The 17,972-nt window shown below is 41.1% G+C and overlaps 1 protein-coding gene across 1 annotated transcript in view; it reads right to left on the reverse strand.

Moving 5' to 3' along the window:
* CSTPP1 (centriolar satellite-associated tubulin polyglutamylase complex regulator 1) overlaps nucleotides 1-13,767 on the reverse strand; it is an 84,388-nt gene extending 70,621 nt beyond the window's left edge. The window contains exons 1-2 of the mRNA XM_052694885.1: nucleotides 13,418-13,767; nucleotides 3,315-3,417 (exon numbers count right to left, since the gene is read on the reverse strand). Of these exons, the coding sequence (XP_052550845.1) occupies nucleotides 3,315-3,417; nucleotides 13,418-13,457 (143 nt within the window). The 5' untranslated portion in view covers nucleotides 13,458-13,767. The remainder of the gene's footprint in view (nucleotides 1-3,314; nucleotides 3,418-13,417) is intronic.
* Between the last annotated feature and the right edge of the window lie 4,205 nt (nucleotides 13,768-17,972).

The following is a 17,972-nucleotide window of genomic DNA, read 5'->3' on the forward strand; positions in this document are numbered from 1 at the left end:
CCCGTGCTTGGAGGTGTTCAAGGCCAGGTTGGGCAGTCTGGTTTAGCATTAAACATGGAGGTTGGTGGCCCTGCATGTGGCAGAGGGGTTGGAGCTTCATCATCACCGAGGCCCCTTCCAACCCTGGCCATTCTGTGATTCTGTGATTCATTATCTTGGCAAAGCTACAAAACTTGTGTTACTTTATCCCATACTTTAAAAAAAGTTACTTCTGTGGGTCCACATGCTAGCTTGCTGAATTCTGGGCTTAGTCTCTAATTGTAAGTAAATACGAGCAAGGAATGAACAATATGAAAAACCAGACACCCCCAACAAGTCCCTTTATCTTAAATCCCAATAGCATGCTTCTAAATATGGGCATGCCAACCCTCTTTCATAGAATAACATGGAACAAGCAAAACATTGGAACAGTGCACACAAACCTTAGGAATCTCACAAGTTATCTTTGAGTATTAAGATATTAAGATTAAAATACAAGTCGAGTTTGCTTGACAGAGCAGTACAAGCTGGTGAAGTTCTCAAAGCACAGCCTGAACACACACAGTCAGGTAGACAAGTACAATTTCACTGGGCAGTAAGAGCTTAAAACTAAGCTCTGGGAAAATTCCCGTTAGATCTAAGTCTATATTTGTGATCATTTATTCTTCATTTCAAATAAAGCTTCATACACTTCACACGCTAGGAGTTTCACAGCTCTCAGAATTACTAAGGCTGTTTGTGCTTTGGGTCTTGGACACAATGCCATCTGCTAAGTTCCACCCATATCACAAAAGGAAAAAATGAGTGAGCAGTTTTTTATTACTTGTGAAACAAACAAACAAATGTAGTTTATTCCCATCTTTCAGGAAATAAGATGCTCCGTGGAATTTTCAGTGTGAATGGAGCTGTTTTAGAAATTCACATATTTGAAAGTAACTGGGAAAAACATAAGTCCATCACACAGTTGTGCTCTATGCTCACAATTCTGTTTGTTAAAATGATCTTGAATTACTACTTATTCTTTCAGAAGCAGAACAATAATAGGAAGTGAAAATGGTTATCAGGACATGATGAAGGAAGAAATACTGCAGAGAAGCAGTGTGGGCAGTTTCAAGTAAGCATGGAAGACTTATTTGACCACTATTTAACGTTTGAAGTATATATGCACAAAGGTTTAGAAAACATCCCGAGGTGTCAACTTGAAAGCAGATGTAAACCAAATCCAGTCTGGATAGATGGCTGAACAACAATTCCAACTGCGTATTATATAACCTTGCTTTCAATCCTGGTAAACAAACTTTGATGTGGGTGGAGGTCACTACAGTCATGCTCTTTATCATTAGGAACTTGTTTACTATTTGTTCAGCTGATTAATCTCAGTATTATATCTGTGGAAAGTCACTTGCATCAGATGGAGCATCATGATTCCCAGTCATATCAAGTACACAAGATTGTATCTTTATTTGTCCCCAATAACTACTGCCAGAGATTAATTCTCTACAACCATCACTTAACAATGACTATTAGCACTGCAACTTGCTCACATCGTGCAAGTGCACTGTTTATTTATTTGTGCAATAAGACTTGCATTCCGGATACTATGCATTGATTTTTATTTTTTAATCTTTATATCTTGGTATATCCCTACAGAAAGGGAATGCAGTTTGAGTTCAGGCTACTTTAAAGACAAAATCTTTATATACTTACATATATACATGTGCATACATACATATATACATATAGGTACACATATACATACACATAAATATCCCTGTAAAATTCATGTAGTACCAAATATTTTATCTATTCTAAAATAGATTTTGAAGGTCTTTTAAAGTCGATTTTTACTCCAGTTATAGCTGCAGAGTAAGATTAACAGTAGAACAAGACAACCTCAGTTAGCTGTTTGATTCTTCTTAATTCTACACTTATACAGAAAAGTGTTGCATTTTGTAATTGGGAAAATACAAAGCTGAATTATCATGCTGAGTGCTTTAATTTCTTGCTCCCCTGCTACCTGCATAAGTCCTTAAAAACGAAAATAATTATTAGCACAGATAATCTTTTCTTACTGATTTGTTGAGAGCAAAATAGCTAAGGTAATACTAAAAACCATATTTCCTCATTACAATGCCATCTACCTCAAAGATCTGTTATATAAGCAGATGTAGCAAGATGGCCCATATCTTACTTCCTCTGCCAAGCATGGTCAAAACCGCACTGGCCTCAAGCAGCTTGTTACTCTGTCTCAGTATAAAAATTTATTAAAAAAAAAAAACAGCTTTAGGAATTTCCACTCAGATTTGCTGCATAATTTATTTTAGTTACGAATTTACCAGAGAGAATCTCAGATATCTCTAAGTTTAAAATATGCATGGTGCCGGAAAATGTAACCTAAGTTGTCCAGACAGCTCAAGTAGGAAGTTAGATCTCATCATACTTCAGTAAAAAACAAACAAAATAAACCAACAAGGCTCTGGTCAGCCTAGAAAGCAAGCTGCTCCTGTGCACTGAAATCCTCTTCCACAGCTGTAGTACAGAGATTTCTGAGAAATGCTCTGCACAGTCATTAGCCTCAAGAAAAAAAATAACAGGAAAAGAAGCAAAAGAAGCAAACAAGCAGATTTTCAAATGGGCATAAGAAGACAGACTGAAGCATACCAACTGCAAGCACATCCATTACCAACAGATTTTTTAATGAAGTGGCCGGAAGACTTTTAAACACTGTGTAAGACATCAAGTTGGCAAAACATGCAGCGATCGGCTGAGTCAACATCAACAACACCGGAGATCAGTACACAGTTTCAACTCCCCCCACCAAAAACAGAAACAAAACCAACAACTTCCCAAATTAGTAGGAAAAGATTATCTGTGCTAATAATTATTTTCATTTTTAAGGACTTAGGCAGGTTGCGGGAGAGCGAGAGATATTCTATTAGAGCATTCAGCACGATAACAATTGCACAAGGAGACAAAACAGTTTGAATCCAAACAGAAAAAGAAAGAACAAGCACTGCTGAAACCAGAAACAATCCCTGCTTTTGAAAGTGGCTACCAGCTCTGATTAAGCCAAGCAGGGTTTGCTTTTCTATATGCTTTTAAAGGCTTCATTTCCCAAAGTGGCTGCTTGACATGAATGTAACAGGAGAGGTACCAAACTGAACGAAAACCCATGCACGTTTCTGAGACGTACTCAGGCAGCCCTTGGCTAACCCAGTGAAATCTAGCATTCACAACATAATCAGCATGTGTCCAGCTCCATTCTCCATGTACCCTGCCTGTTTCCAAAAGCCTCTCTCAGGCTGGCCCTATTGGCAGCGTCCTGATGTACTTACTATTCAGTGAAGAACCTGGCAATGCCATACTGACTAACATCTTCTCTGTTCTCCAGCAGCTGGCTCACTGCATCCTCCATGTACGTGAGGACATGCCTTTGAGCTGCAAATAAAAGACAGTAAGAGACAGAAATTAGAATACAAGGGGCCTGCAAAGCCCAGACCCAGACCAGCCTTGTCGGGGCCTTACAAAACAAGCCAATGAGCATTTGCTCCCTCATTTAGAGAGCAGAGGTTTTATTCCCCCAGATTCAGATAGCAGAACTCCTGACCTAAATCCTGCCGTCTCTTCTGGCTACACAGTTAGTCACTAACAGCGTGGACCCTTTTTCAAATCCTTTGAGATTCTGCAAGTGAAGGAAGAAGTGACAGAGCTGTGAGACTGCTATGCTGGAAAATGCTTATCCAAGAGGAATTCTTCATTTCTTCTGAGTCACAGCCATCTTTCATATATAAATCACCAATAGATCAGTGAGGCTGTTGTAGAGATGTAGGTGCTCCCTGCCCCTCCCTGCTTACCAAAGCCAAGTAGCTTTAAGCTTGTTCTGTAAAGTTTTTTTCCTAAAGGTGCACATAAAAGTACATCCCTTGCCACACAAGCATCAATGACTGTCCTTGGAGTGGCAGGTAGGGAACAGATCTCATTGCCAGGAGAGATTTCTACTGCTCAACAGTCAGTCCCAAGTAACTGCCTAGACCAAACCTGAGGAGGTTTCAGAAGAGGCAGATCTGCCAGTACCCAACCACACTAGGAAGTCTTCTGAGTAAGACTACAAGACAAACCATTTTGCTGCTTCTGCAGGGGGCAGACTGCAGAAATCAAGCATTTGCCAGGAAGGAAACAGTACAGATTTGCCACTGAGCGCCTTTGATGTTCTTGGCTGGAAATCAACTCGAAGGAACAAAGAGCTGAGTCTGGCGTGATGCACCAGCTAGCAAGCAGTAGACTTTCCAAACCTACAAGTTCAACAATCAGAAAACAAGTCACAACGAACCCAGGAAAATTGTTCCTAACCTGGAAAGCACACAAGCCCTGTTCCCAAAGCACACACCTCCATCCTAAACACGTATGGTACTGCACCTTTGCAAGTAGTGTCGTGTCCTAAAAAGAGCAGGAGAAAACCCTTAGGGGATATAGGAAAGGCGAAGGCTGTTCTTGCTCCTTGCCAATCTGTTCCAGACTTGGCAGCATCACTCCCCTCAACTAGCAACTGGCCAACCACAGACCCACATCAATATTCTTCAAACCATTTTAATTTGTGCTTAATATCCTGGTAGGCATCAAGCCTGTGCCACTTGATACACAACATGGAAGTCCCTTTCATCTTAGTGTGGGGCAGGTGGGCTTCAAGAGAGGCCCGGAAATGATTATTCCCAGTGGATACAGTGATTAAAAGTATATATGAACATTGATTGCTATCAGGGGATTTCTCTGACTAGAACACTTTTTAGGACAATGGTAAAATTGGTTAAGCACACCCTGGAAAACACCTTGCAGCTGATAGCAAAATGGTGAGCCAAAGGTTCAAAGATATTATCTGGCACTAAAAGATACAGGGCGTAGCTTTATTTAATTATTTTAATGCAAAGGAATAAATTTAATTTATGTGAGTGATTAAAGAAAAATAGTTCTGCGCACCTGTGTCCCCCGAGGGAGGAATGAGTTGTGCAGCTCAGTCACGGTCTTAAGATAACAGCAGCTGGGTAACTTTATTTCAGCCCATCCTTCTTCCCTCTTCATTATGTAGCCCATCTTGCGCCCAGAAACATCTTCCCAGGCCCCTCTAGAGCTGTCAGCAGTACCAGATTAAGACAGGAAACCACAGTAGCAAAGAGGCTTCCACTTCTCTTAGTCCACAATATGTTCCTACTCAGCTGCAAAACCATTTTCTAAACTTTGTGGGGATGTATACACTCCCTGTTGTGGAAGAGCCTCTATCAGTGAAACACATATTTTTGTTATTCCACTTCTTTAGAGTCGTTAACCTCTCCCCTAAAAGCCTAAAGGAGTAAACAGGCATGGTCCCCACAGTGCTACATATCACAGTAAGACTGACCTCTCTAACAAATACCTTTGAGTCTGCTCGTGGAGAATAAATTAACATTCAACACAGAATTTCAGACATTTCTGACGACCTTAAAATTGTACACAAATATCTATGGGTCACTGATGAATACTGTCACTGAAAAATGGATATTCGTTAAACTTTTTGTTGCATGGTCTCAGGATCCTGGCAAAGATTGTCTCTCCTTATTTCCCAAAAGGCACATAGGGAAGTGGGGGAGGGAAGAAGACGATGAGCAGGGAAGCTAAAAACAAAATAACACTTGCAATCTACTTAAGAATCCTCTCTCCTTGACTCTTCAACTGCTGTGCTGTTTCCCAGGTAGCATAGTTCACACTGCCAAATCAAAACCCTGCTCTGGCTTCCTGTTTTCTGGCTGCCAAGTTGCACAGAGTGGTACAAGCAGTATGTTTTGTAGCCCAACCAACTCTATCCTACACAGAAAAGCCATAGAAAAAATTAATTTATGGGCAGGTTCTAGCAGGCCAGAGAGACAAAATGAAATGCCAAGGGTCTAGTTATAGCAAAACATTAGTGGCATAATTTATATAAAGGGTACTTTCCATAACAAACATTGGAACCATATGGCAACGTTACCTATTTATGTAAGTGCAAAGTTAAAAATTCACAGGGTCCAATGCAAAATAAACATGATTATTCATAGGTTTTCATTCTGTTTCAAACTCTTTGAAAATTCAGGGAGTTAATGTTGTACTGGTACAGATGCGGCTCCTATTTTTTAGGCCAATTTGGCAATAAAGCAACAAGTCCAAATCAGAATGGAAAGCTCAGATGCTCACAAAATGCTACAATTACAACCCGACCTCTCTATTCATTGTCCTTCAGATAGAATTCCAGTTTACTGCAGCTTCCACACACATTATCCTCATCATTTACTGCTTCTGGCTTATTCCACCTATGACTCTCCTCCCTACTCACACAAAATCCTCCAAGCTAATGACCATGCAACTCCTTTACTAAACTCAAAATCCAATGCCACTACCCCAAAATGCAACCAAGCGTGCCTGCCACACATATTCGGTAGGTACCCCTTCCTGTTGTCAGACCTAAAACCTGCCAGGCACCTCTCACAGAAAGATAGAACAGCATGAAGTACAGAGAAGAATCTTCTGGCAGCCAATGACATGATGCTAAGTAAGTTTCTTTTCACAGAGTAGCTTAACTCTTATCATGAAACCTCTAGCGGTGACATTACACCTAGAATCTGCACAACTGATTGCAATACATACAACATAGCACTCTTAAAGTCAGCTACCACAGCACTTGAGAGAATGGCACTGATGGCATTGCCACTCTATCACACACCAACATCCCACCATCACTCACTCGCTCAAGGTTCAAAGTGCATTTTGGAATTGCTGCCCTTTGGCTCAAAACCAAACTCAAGGTTGAATGCTGGCTGTTCAATTAAAGCAAGGCCTGATCGGGTCATCCAAGTTTCCTCCGGCTTACAAGTAAAAGGCAAAGAAATACATCCACACTCTGTTCACAATCCCTACATTCTCCATTACAATAGTTTACACAACCCCAAGTGATTCCTTTTAATTGTAACTGTATCAAATTATTTTTACATTTATATTTCAAATAGTAAAAATAGTGCTTTTATAAGCCAACGAATGACTTGTTTCTTCTTACAAGAACAAACAGTTCTGGTACTTTGTAGATTCGACTAAAAATATTCTAAGAACAAGCACTGATATTTGAGGAAAGTTTTGAAGGAAAAGGAAAATACTACTGCGTGAAACAATGTATGCACTGACATTCTCTAAGTCAGAAATTCAGGAGGAGGAAGGAAAGTACATGCCACCTTTAAGTAACAATATTGCATATTTGTAAGTTTTTTATTACCAGCAGCGCTCAGAGGCAGTGAGGATTAAGACCTTACATGTGCTGTAGTGCCATGCCCTTGAGTTGCACAATGTCCCTTCCAACACACAATGGCAATGTGATGGAGTTAACCACTCTGCTTTTGCATATTAGTTACCTGGCTTTGCAACTTCGGTACACGTCCTTAAGGTTATGTTAATAAGAAGCTTCTCTTTCCAAGAAATCTGCCTTTTTTAAGTGGCCAATAAAACTATCCAACAAAAACAAAACAAAACAAAAACCCTCACCCTGAAGATCAATACACCAGCAGAAAAAAGACTGGAATAAACTTATGCAGGATGGTAAAATACACATCGGCACAGGTCAACAGGTATGCTCTGTTTAAAGCAGCAGCAGAACCACAGCCTGGAGCAGAGGTTGAGTCTTATTTATCAAATCATCAAATCAGGTAGCTACATTATTGCTCAACTTGCCATGAGAGATGCCTTCTAATGGATCACAAGCTCTGTACCAGAGCAATATCTACTGTGTGCATGAATGTTTTTTTGTTGGCTGCTTCATTCCTGGCATAACGGAATGTTTTGAAAAATCAGGAGTGGGAATTCCTGGATAATGAGACTGATTTTTATTAATTATCCTCCTCCTCCTCAGCTACACAACATTAAAGTTTGCTTGTATGTGAAGTGCTCAAAATACACAATTTGATGCAATTACCATTATAATTCATTTTAGTTATCAAAATTCCAAGAGCATTACAAGATTTAATGTACATGAAATATTTTTGGTGTTTTTAAATCTCTGCTAGTTTGTACGCTCCTAAATAACTTCCAGAATTTATTCTCAATCAGGGCTTAATTAAGAGCCCCACTGTATTAAAGCACATTAGAAAGAGACAACTACAGTAACATAAAAACATTTATAGCTAATATTATGTGAGCAATAATAACGCGTATAAACTGCAAAACCAGACCAGCATCAGCTCCAAGAGACTTTTCAGCACTGATGATCTTTCAGGATGCTCTTTTTCACGTCTTCAGGTATCCCCAAGGAATGGACTTAGCAAGAGAAGTATGTAAATAAAACCAACCAACCTAAGAGCTATATCACTGTACAGCTATAGTTCTTCACAGCTTTGCACAGCTTGGCAGTATAATTTCCTTAACCCTAACAAACAAGATTAAAGGACAGAACGTGTAGCAAAGTGCAAGTAGAGCTGGCCATACCAGAGATAACGCTATGATATGAGCGAAACATGAATGCATGCTAAGTGGCAGCACAACACATCGTATTCCGTATATTCACAGACTCAAAATCACTTTCAACAAAAAAATTGAGAAATGGTTCCTTCTGTAATTTTGTTGTGGCTGTAACTGAATATTTCTTTCAAAAAATTAATCAGACATTAATAACAAACTATGACATTATAGTCTTTCGCTGCGCAAGCATCCTGAGACCCCACAGAGATTGCCTTCATTGTTCAAGTCCCGCCAGCAACTACCTCCTGCAAGATGCAGTGCAGATGGGAGGCATCACCACCCCTTCGATGCACAATTGTTGAGCTTTTTTCTCCTAAAAAATAAATCAGTCTGAATTTATTCAGCATGTTATTAACATTGTGGAATTAATGACCATTCTGGCTTGTTACAAGGACATTAGATAGCTTTTGACAGGCTCCCTATCAAAGCATACTCAAACACAGAGGCCTCTATACTCTCCAGTTCTGAAAATCTACCTCACTCAGATCAGATTCCATGCGATATCAAGCTAAGGTAGATGTCCTGTAGTACAACAGAAGGTTTGGTTTGAAGCTGCAATCTTTTGGAGAAAGTGTGACACTGAATCTAAGAAGATTCAGACTTATCACCCATACAAGCAAACTTTAATGCATCAGCAGGGACGTCATTCATCCTCGATGTCACAGCTTTCCTATTTATACAAAAGAGTAAGAAAGGGAAAAGGCTTTCTCTTTTTAGACCACAACATATCGTAGATGAAGTGCTCCACAGAAGCCTGGCAATGTCTCAACTACGAAGAGACTCAACATTTCTCACAATGCCTAGACAGAAATGTAGCTGTATGGGAACAGATGAATTACAGCCTGAACCACTGATTGAGCACCTAGGGAAAGGACACGGTCAGCCCTGGAAGCACAGGTGAAGGCAATTCAGCTGTGTGAACAAAGGGCTGGAGCCTGGCTGCACCTCTCTTAGATCTCATTTAAGGGCTGAGTACCACGAGGGAAGGATCTCTGATTGGAGATCCCTCCCTTGTGGAATCTTTTCTACAAGCCTAGATCTTTAGAGCTAGGTGAGCAGCTTTCCTTTTCCTGTGAAACACCTTTCTATCCATACTGGTCTCTTTGCTATTATGTTCCTGTATTGTCCTTCCAGTGCACTAATCTTTCCAATTGTAACAGTAGCCTAAACATTGAATGTGATGACAAAGAAAATCATAAGATCATAGAACCTTTATAGCTGGAAAGGTTGAGTTTAAAAGCTACCCATTCCAACACCAGAGAACAGGAAACCTACAGTTAGATCATACTGCTTAGAGCCTCACACTGCATTCCAGGTGAGGTCTCGTCAGTGCAGAGCAGAGGAGCAGGATCACCTTCCTCCACCTGCTGGCTATGCTTCTTTTGATACAGCCCAGGATACTGTTGGCTTTCTGTGCTGTAAGCATACGTCGTTGGCTCATGTCCAGCTTGCCATCCACCAGTACTCTCAAGCCCTTTTCAGCAAAACTATTCAAATCCTTTCACCCTGAGCTTGTAGTAATAGTGCAGATTGCCAGGACACAGGTGCATGTCCTTGCACTTGGATTTGTTGAACCTCATAAGGTTCATTTGGGCCCACTGCTCCAGCCTATCTGGGGCTCTCTGAATGGCATCCCATCCCTGTGCACTGACTGCACCACACAACTTGGTGTCACACACAAACTTGTTGCAGGTGCACTTGGACTTTCTAACTCAGTATTTCTGTCCAGCAGAAGAGTAAACCCCAGTTCTGTGCAAAGTTGCTGCATAACTGAAGTACTTTGCTGGAAGCTATTCTTGGCTTTGTAAAAAGTGAATGAGTTCTTTCAGCTCGTTAAGCCTAAGAGAGATGAGGAAACAGGACTGGCACTTGATAGCCCCATGCCTTACCAATAAGGTACTTCCTTAATGGCGTATTTGTGTTCTTACATGTCTCATGCTGGCAAAGGAAGAAAAAAAAAACAATATCCTGGAGTTGGGAAGTGGAAAGAAGGAGACCCCAGAGGAAAACTTCAGAAATTTGTGATAATCTTCAGCATTTTCTTTTTAATGGAGAAGATGGGGAAATCTACAATTTGAAGTTTCAGAAGACAGCTGCATGAGTAGAACAATAAACTGAATTCTCTGAGTCTGTTATAAATAATGGAGCAATCACCACTTATTAAACCATAATGAGGAAGGCATGGAAAAGTGTCCCAAATAAGCTTTACTTTGCCTACTGTCATTCTAGTCTCATTCATCAAACGTAAAACACATTTTCATCACTATCCCCAAACACTATTGTTTACTCAGTGAAAATACTGTTTTAAATATCTTCCTTGCTGCAGCTTCTTCCCCACAGCCTTCCTGCCATCTTTGCAGACTTCATCTCCTTTCCTATTCACCGAATTCTGGTTGTCTCTGTTCTTCTTCTACCTATTGTCTCACAGTCACTATGGCATGAGATTTGCATTTCCCAGGAACTTCTCTGTATCAAAAATTTGCATTTATTCTTCATCTTGAGTGAATGTCTGATTCACTTTTTTTTCATTTTTATTTTAACTTACAACTGCTTCTACTTCCCTTATGTGTGTATTGTCCTCCTAGCATCCAAACTGGGCACAAAAAAGACCCTTACAAATGGAGGGGGGGGGGAGGGGGAGATAAATACCTCAAGTAGCACAAAATGCTACTTTGGCCACTCAGTTCATTTGGCCTGTTTTGGGCCTTGAGAAAGGAAAAGGGAGAGAAGAGGCTAGGTGAAGCTTTCTCATTCCAGATCAGGAGAGAAAAGGGTGCCATCCAACCTAGGAGACTCAAAAAATATCTTCTGTGGCAGCCTGGGGCAACAACTTCAGAATGAAATTATAGAATGTGAAACTTTTTTAAAATCACAATTGCTTACAACCCTACAACAGACAACAATATTAACAAGACTTAGAGGTACAGAAGAGGACAAATCCAAATAACAGTAATTTCAGAATGCCAGGGCGATGTAGAAAATGAAAAAGTATCTTATGAACACACTACTTATTGATTTCCTACTATGAAGACAGAATTCATTCCATAGGATCTGTGAGCAGCCTCATGAGGACAATAATAATAATAATAATAATAATAATAATGATAATAATCCTGATCATATTTACTGTCAGTGAAAATATCCCAGCGTAGCAAACACTTTCTAACAGAGGATAGATTGCAACTTAAACAGAAGGACACCCTCCCTACATGATCAACCAAACAAGCTCTTAGACAATTGCTTCTCAATCTGAATACAATCATAGAGTCCTTAAAGTTGGAAGGGATCTTTAAATGTCATCTAGTCCAACACCCTTGCAATGAACAGGGGCGTGCACAGCTAAATCAGGTTACCCACATAGTTGTATGAGTCTTTTCTTAATCCAAACATCGGAATAATTTATGTGTCTCAAAAAAAAAAAAAAAAAAAAAAAAGTGATAGATCAGGAAATAGAGAGTGAAGGAGACATTTCATTTTAATAGAGCTGCTTGCACAACATTGCACACATCTCCAAAGTCATGCTTCTCCTAAGCTTTAGGCCTAAAACAGAAAACTGGTTATTTCTTATAATAATTACAAAAATTGATAGTCTGCTTCCTAGCTTGTTTTGGCTGTTTCAATCCTAACTGACAAGTTTCACACAAGTAAGAGTTAAGCACCTATTTCATTAAAAACAATTAAATGAGCCCAAAACCAAGTTGGCTTGTTACAGAAAGAAAAAAAGAAATTTTGCAAGTTTCAGCCTAGAGCAATTCTGTGGAAAAGTTATGAGTGTCTCCATTAATGCGTAGGCTGAAAATGCTGATGTAGTATAACAGAGTGACACACAATTGAAGGGTGTATCTAAATGGCATGCTGCAATATTGTTCTCGAATACCTGAATTAATGCCAAAGTTAAAATCCATAATTCTCTCAAGAATCACCCTGTGCAGAGAGCTAAAACTCCTATTTCCTGCCTCGAGTTTCTGTAGCACAGAACAGCAGTGTGGTTATGTAGGCATGTACAAAGCACCTACTAGCAGTCTAGTAGCAAAAGTGCAGAGGTTCTACTCCAAGAGGATGTAGATCACCCCTCTGCTTAAACTTTTCAGCTCTTTTATTGCTGTGGGGCATTCTGGCAGGGAAGTTGTATCCTTACTCATTGATCCTAATGTTGGGCTGGAGAAACAGCTGCTTCAGCCTTCCCTTGCAACAGTAGCTTTCCATTTACTAGAAGCCACCACGTTTCTCTAGCTGTGACTTACCAGAGACAGCAAAACCATGCTGAAACACGTATCGCAAACCAACATGCACCATTTTTTACCTTTCCTTATACAACAAAGCCACAGCAAATTAAGCATACTTTAATAACAGTTATTAGCAAACAGCCTCTCGGGCCTAGAAGGTAACGGCTGAAGAGTCTCACTTCAAAAACACTGATTTGAACACACTCCAAATGCTCACAGCTTGCAGTTCATCTCCTCTTTAGCAATTAAGTGACGTCATATTGATTTCTTTCCTTCATAATTATCTTTCACTTGACACAACAGCACCTCATCATTTCGCCCTTTAGTTCACTGGAAGGCGTAGCAAAGGGATGCAGCCCACAGGGGAGCGGCTGCTTTGTAAGATCAAAGGTTTTTATCTTATGTGGCGTAAAGAGATCAGCGGGAAACAATACCTTTATTTCAGAGAAAAAGCCCACCTTCCGACCCCCTCGCAGCCGAAGAGCAGCACCCGTTCTGACGCTCTCCTCAGGCCATCAGTTGAGACAGCAGCCCCCTCAGGGAGACCCTGCCCTGCGGTGCCGCTCCCCGGCCGAGCTGAGGCCGGGCACCGAGCTCCCCCCACCCGCTCCGCCACGACGCGGCCCTGATGCCGGCACGCTGCTCGCCCCATCGAGCCCTTCTGACGCCGGACGGCAGCCGGGGGCCTGGGCTGCCCCGCTCCTCACCTAGGTACTCGGGCCCGGGCAGCCGCTCGGGGCTCAGCATCCTGCCGCTGCCGCCGCCGCCGCCGCCGCCTCCTCCGGGCTTCCGTCCGTTTCCAAGGCGCCCGACGCTCCCGGCTCCCAGGCCCGGCGTTGCTCCTCCGCTCGCCCCGGCTGGGAACACGCCCTCACGCCGCCGGGGTTCCGGCCCCAAAGCAGCACCGCGGAGCCGGGCGCGGCCAGCCTCGACGCGAGGCTGCGAGAGGCGGGAATGGAGGGAGCTTGAGGGAAGGGTCTGCGGAGGAGCGGGGCATCCTGGTCCTGAGGAGGGATCCCCGGCATGATGTGACGGCCTGGCATTGAGGGAGGGTGTGAGTGACGGCGTGGGTTGTGTGCTCCAAGGCCGGGCGACTCAACAGAGGGAAAAGGGCTGAAGAGACAAAGCAACATGAAGAGAAAAGTAAGGCTTTGGCGATAAAGATACGGAAGGGTATTGTTTAACAACTTTATCCCGGAGAGCAGGGCCAGCAGTGAGCAAGGAGGCCCCTTGCAGTTACATGGGTCTTGTCAGTAATGCTCACTCTGCTCCTGTGTTTGTTTTGCAACCCTGGTGCTCTAGAGAGGAAGGAATGGGGAGCATCAGGCATTGCCCGTTGTTCACAGGAAAGTGGGAAGTAGCAGAAGGTCCTGAGCTACTTCCTTCTGCTCATTCTGCTTATCTGGGAATTTCTCAGGGAATGGCCCTTTTCCAAGCAGATACCTTTCCACAACAGGACCCGGCCCTGCTGAGTGCCCCTTCCCCAGAAGCTGGTGGGGCCAAAATATCCGAAAACTTTTGGAATTTCTCACATCAGCAATAGAAAAATCCCAACCCAGGGCGTAAACCCAGAAATTCCAAATGAGGGACTGGGAACTGCTGTGTGTTTTTAGTGACAAATACAAAGCAACAGAAATTAAGTAAAACGCTGAGATATTGTTGTGGTTTAACCCAACGGATGGTTGAGTACCATGAGGTCATTTGCACACTTCCCCCCTTCCCAATGGAATGGGAGAGAGAAAAGGGGAAAAAAAAAACCCTAAAACCTGCAGGTTAAGGTAGAACTATTTACTGAGACAGAGGAAAGAAAAGGATAATTATGACTGTATGTATGTATGTATGTACATATAAATATATGAATGTATATAACAAGTGATACACAATAAATTGCTCACCACGTCCCAACCAAAGCCCAGCTAGCCCCTCATGCAGTGCAAAAGCACGAGATGAACTCCCATCCCTTCAAAACTCCTTCTGCATGACATTATATGTTATAGAATGTCTCTTGGGCCAGTTTAAGTCACGTCTTAATCCTATTCCCTCCTAGCTCCTTGAGCTCTCTTCTCTGAGAATGGCCTTGGCTCCGTACAACACTGTTTAGCAGCAACATCACGTAAACATCACCATGTTATCAACATTGTTTTTATCCTAAAACAAAAAATATAGAATCATTCCAGACACTCTTAAGAAAAAAGTTCCATGCCAGCTAAGAGAGATGGGCACACAGCCTGCTTTTACTGCTGCTTTTTACTCGAGGGGAAAAGCTGAATGTTGCTGTTGGAAACTCATCTTCAACCTCTACTCACAGTCAAAACCATAGATAAAAAAGAGTAATTAGGATGTTATAGCCAACCTATTTACATTCCTTCCACCAGACTGACTGGGTCACTCTGTTCTCTTTGTCTTGCTCTGTCTTTAAATTAATATGTATTAGATATAAATATTTAAAAGATGAGTAGTGAGAATAACATAGGAAACAATGAAATACTTTAGTGTGAAGAGTGATCAGATAGAAAATAAGACTGTATTAAAGAGAGCAGGTATAACATAGAAAATGACAACATTATCTAAAAGGGTTTGTGATAAAATACAGTTCATTTAAAAACTTCTCCATATCCAGTTTTGCAGTTTGTGCATTCAGGTCAGTGTATTTAAAAGCCATAAATCTGAAGAAGGGAGATTGTTGATACCAGATAAAATCAGATTGTAGAACATATTGATGCAGGATATTCTTGAGACCACGAATTCACCAGAAGGGAAGTAGATGTTTTCACACAGAATGAGCGTAGCAGAAATGCTAAGTCACAGTTTGAACCAGTGATTGAACAACTGGGGGGAAAGCAGGGCCAACCCAGGGGAGCTCAGCTGCATGTGATGCACCTGAGTGCTGGGAAGGGCTGGAGCCAGGATCCACCCATTCCCAGACCTCACTTAAGGGTTGGCAGTGAAGGTGAGTGGATCTTGTTGGAGATCCCTTTGTGGTTGAGGCCTTGTAAAGGTAAGTACCTTTTTTTGTTTAATTCTGTAACCGTGGCTGCTGCACTTAGGTTTATCCTTATTTGCTGCTACTTAGGACTTTGCTGTCTTGCTATTACTGCTGTGTATTTTATTGCATTATAGTATCGTAATGAGAAATTACAAGGTTATGTTATTACCTATAAAGGCATAGCAAAAAATATCACAATGTCTGGTAGGATTGTGATCCATCATAGCAATATTTGACCGATTGGGTTTTAGGAAGCATTTTTTCTAATGTGAGGTCTATTCCATAACTAGTTTAGCATTTCTGGCACTTTACGATAAGGTCTCTCATCCTAGGCTACTGCTGGAGAGGAGGAATAGAATTTGGTAGACCCCCCCCCTTCAGGTTTATAGCATAGTTTCTGTAGTTTCAAAGTTAATGTCAAAATCTTTGTTTTCAAGCAGTTTTTTTTTACCATCAGCCAGGAAGTTTCACTGATACTGAAAAGTCAAATTTAGAAGCCTTTTCTATGGTGCCGATCTCTTGAGCTGGTAGGAACCATTCTACAAATTGTGTGCTGTTTCTTTCTTGTTGCTTAAGCCATTTCTGTAAAAAAATAAACAAATAAATAAAAATTGACCTGATTATTATCTGGAGCACTCATTTACAAGAGGCTTTTGAAGTCCAGTTTTAAATAATGCACCATAATATATATATATTTTTTTTTTTTCCTGGGATTTTTTTATGTTACTGCTTGGTCTCTGTGGATTGGACTTAATTATTTTCTTTAAACCAGTTTAGGGAATCCTTTTGGACTCCAAACCCATTTGTGGCAGAAATAAGTTTCAGTAGTAACAGCACCTGAATATTAATAGCGCAAAGGAAACTGCATAAACACAAGGCATCATTTCTGAAGCCTTTTATAGACTTCCCTGTTTACTGTAATTCCTTTCTGGACTTGCTGCAGCCAGGATTAGGTGACATGACACATCAGCTCTAGGGCTTACCTGGTCTCTTAAGCTTGTGACCTGAAAAGGGAGGAATGCTGCCAGTTTAGCCGTGGATGTTTTGTTTCCTCACATTAATCGTAGAACTCAAGAGTATTGCCTTTTAATAAAAAGCTCTTTTAAATTGAGAAGGCTTTTCTGGATCAGTGGAAAGCATCTGCTTAATAGCTGCTCTGGGAAGAGGAACCCTTTAGCAGGGATTTAATGTTCTTTCAGGCCCTTCTGGGAGAATGATAGTGGAAAACAGCAGTTTTCTCTGTCAGCAACCCCTTGGGAGATGATCAGGAGTCCAGTTTTCACTTCAGGGCAAGAGTATGCGGTAGACTCAGGATTACCATCCACCCTGCAATCTTTTAAATTACACTTTTTAAACTAAATTTGCAAGTTTTGTCTACCAGCACTGGATTTTATTTAGCTTAACTCCCCTCAAAGTCTGGTTTAAGTAGGCTTTCAGAAATCGAAACTGGGCTAGTGTAATTATTAAAGAGTCCTTGTGGCCACAAGTTTGAAAATAACCAGTGGTATAGTTCAAATTTTTCTTTAATGCTACGATTTCTTTGAATTTTGATGCGTGGACAGGAAAAATCTTGCCTGTATCAGCTTTGTAAGTTTCTAAGCAATGTAGTTTAGATTATGTTTCTATTCTCTTCCATTCCCACATACTTTGAGCCCGCTATATTAATTGTGTAGCTTAATCCTTTCTGGTCTTATGTTCGTTATTCTAAATACCACCAAAGTTGATCTGAAATATTTTTATTAGCCAAAGTTCTCCTGAGAAACAGCCCTCTTTCAGGGAGGATATTATATAGAATAATAAACAGGACTAGATTTAAGCATCAAATGCCAGAGGATATACCCCCATTTGAAACAGGCGGAGTCATTTTGTGTGGCTTCTATTATTTATTTTTTTTCTGGGGACAAAATATTTAATTTGGTTAGAATTATAACAATTACTGCTAAAGTAATTATGTTAAACCCTAGAAGTATCGGAGGCAGGAAACTTAACTTTCCCTTTTATTTTTTTTCTGAAGGAGGCAGTTGGAGACTGTATTGCTTTAAGGCTTACTACTGCAACATGTTAAGAACTAAGCTGTGAGGAATCTTCAGTCTTGTCCCACATCTGACTTCTATGCGTGTGAGTTTTACAAGAAACAGTAGAAAGCTCTCTAGCCTGTTTTGCTTATCTTTTGCGTGTCTGTAGCATTGTCCTATTTTAAGAACTAGCTAAGTACTTATATTGCCCAGGAATTAGCTTTTGGGTGTTTAGTGATGCTTTGTATTTTTTGAGGCCTC

Source organism: Tympanuchus pallidicinctus, unplaced genomic scaffold, assembly GCF_026119805.1.
Source record: "Tympanuchus pallidicinctus isolate F22 unplaced genomic scaffold, pur_lepc_1.0 scaffold3, whole genome shotgun sequence".
NCBI classification, from domain to species: Eukaryota; Metazoa; Chordata; class Aves; order Galliformes; family Phasianidae; genus Tympanuchus; species Tympanuchus pallidicinctus.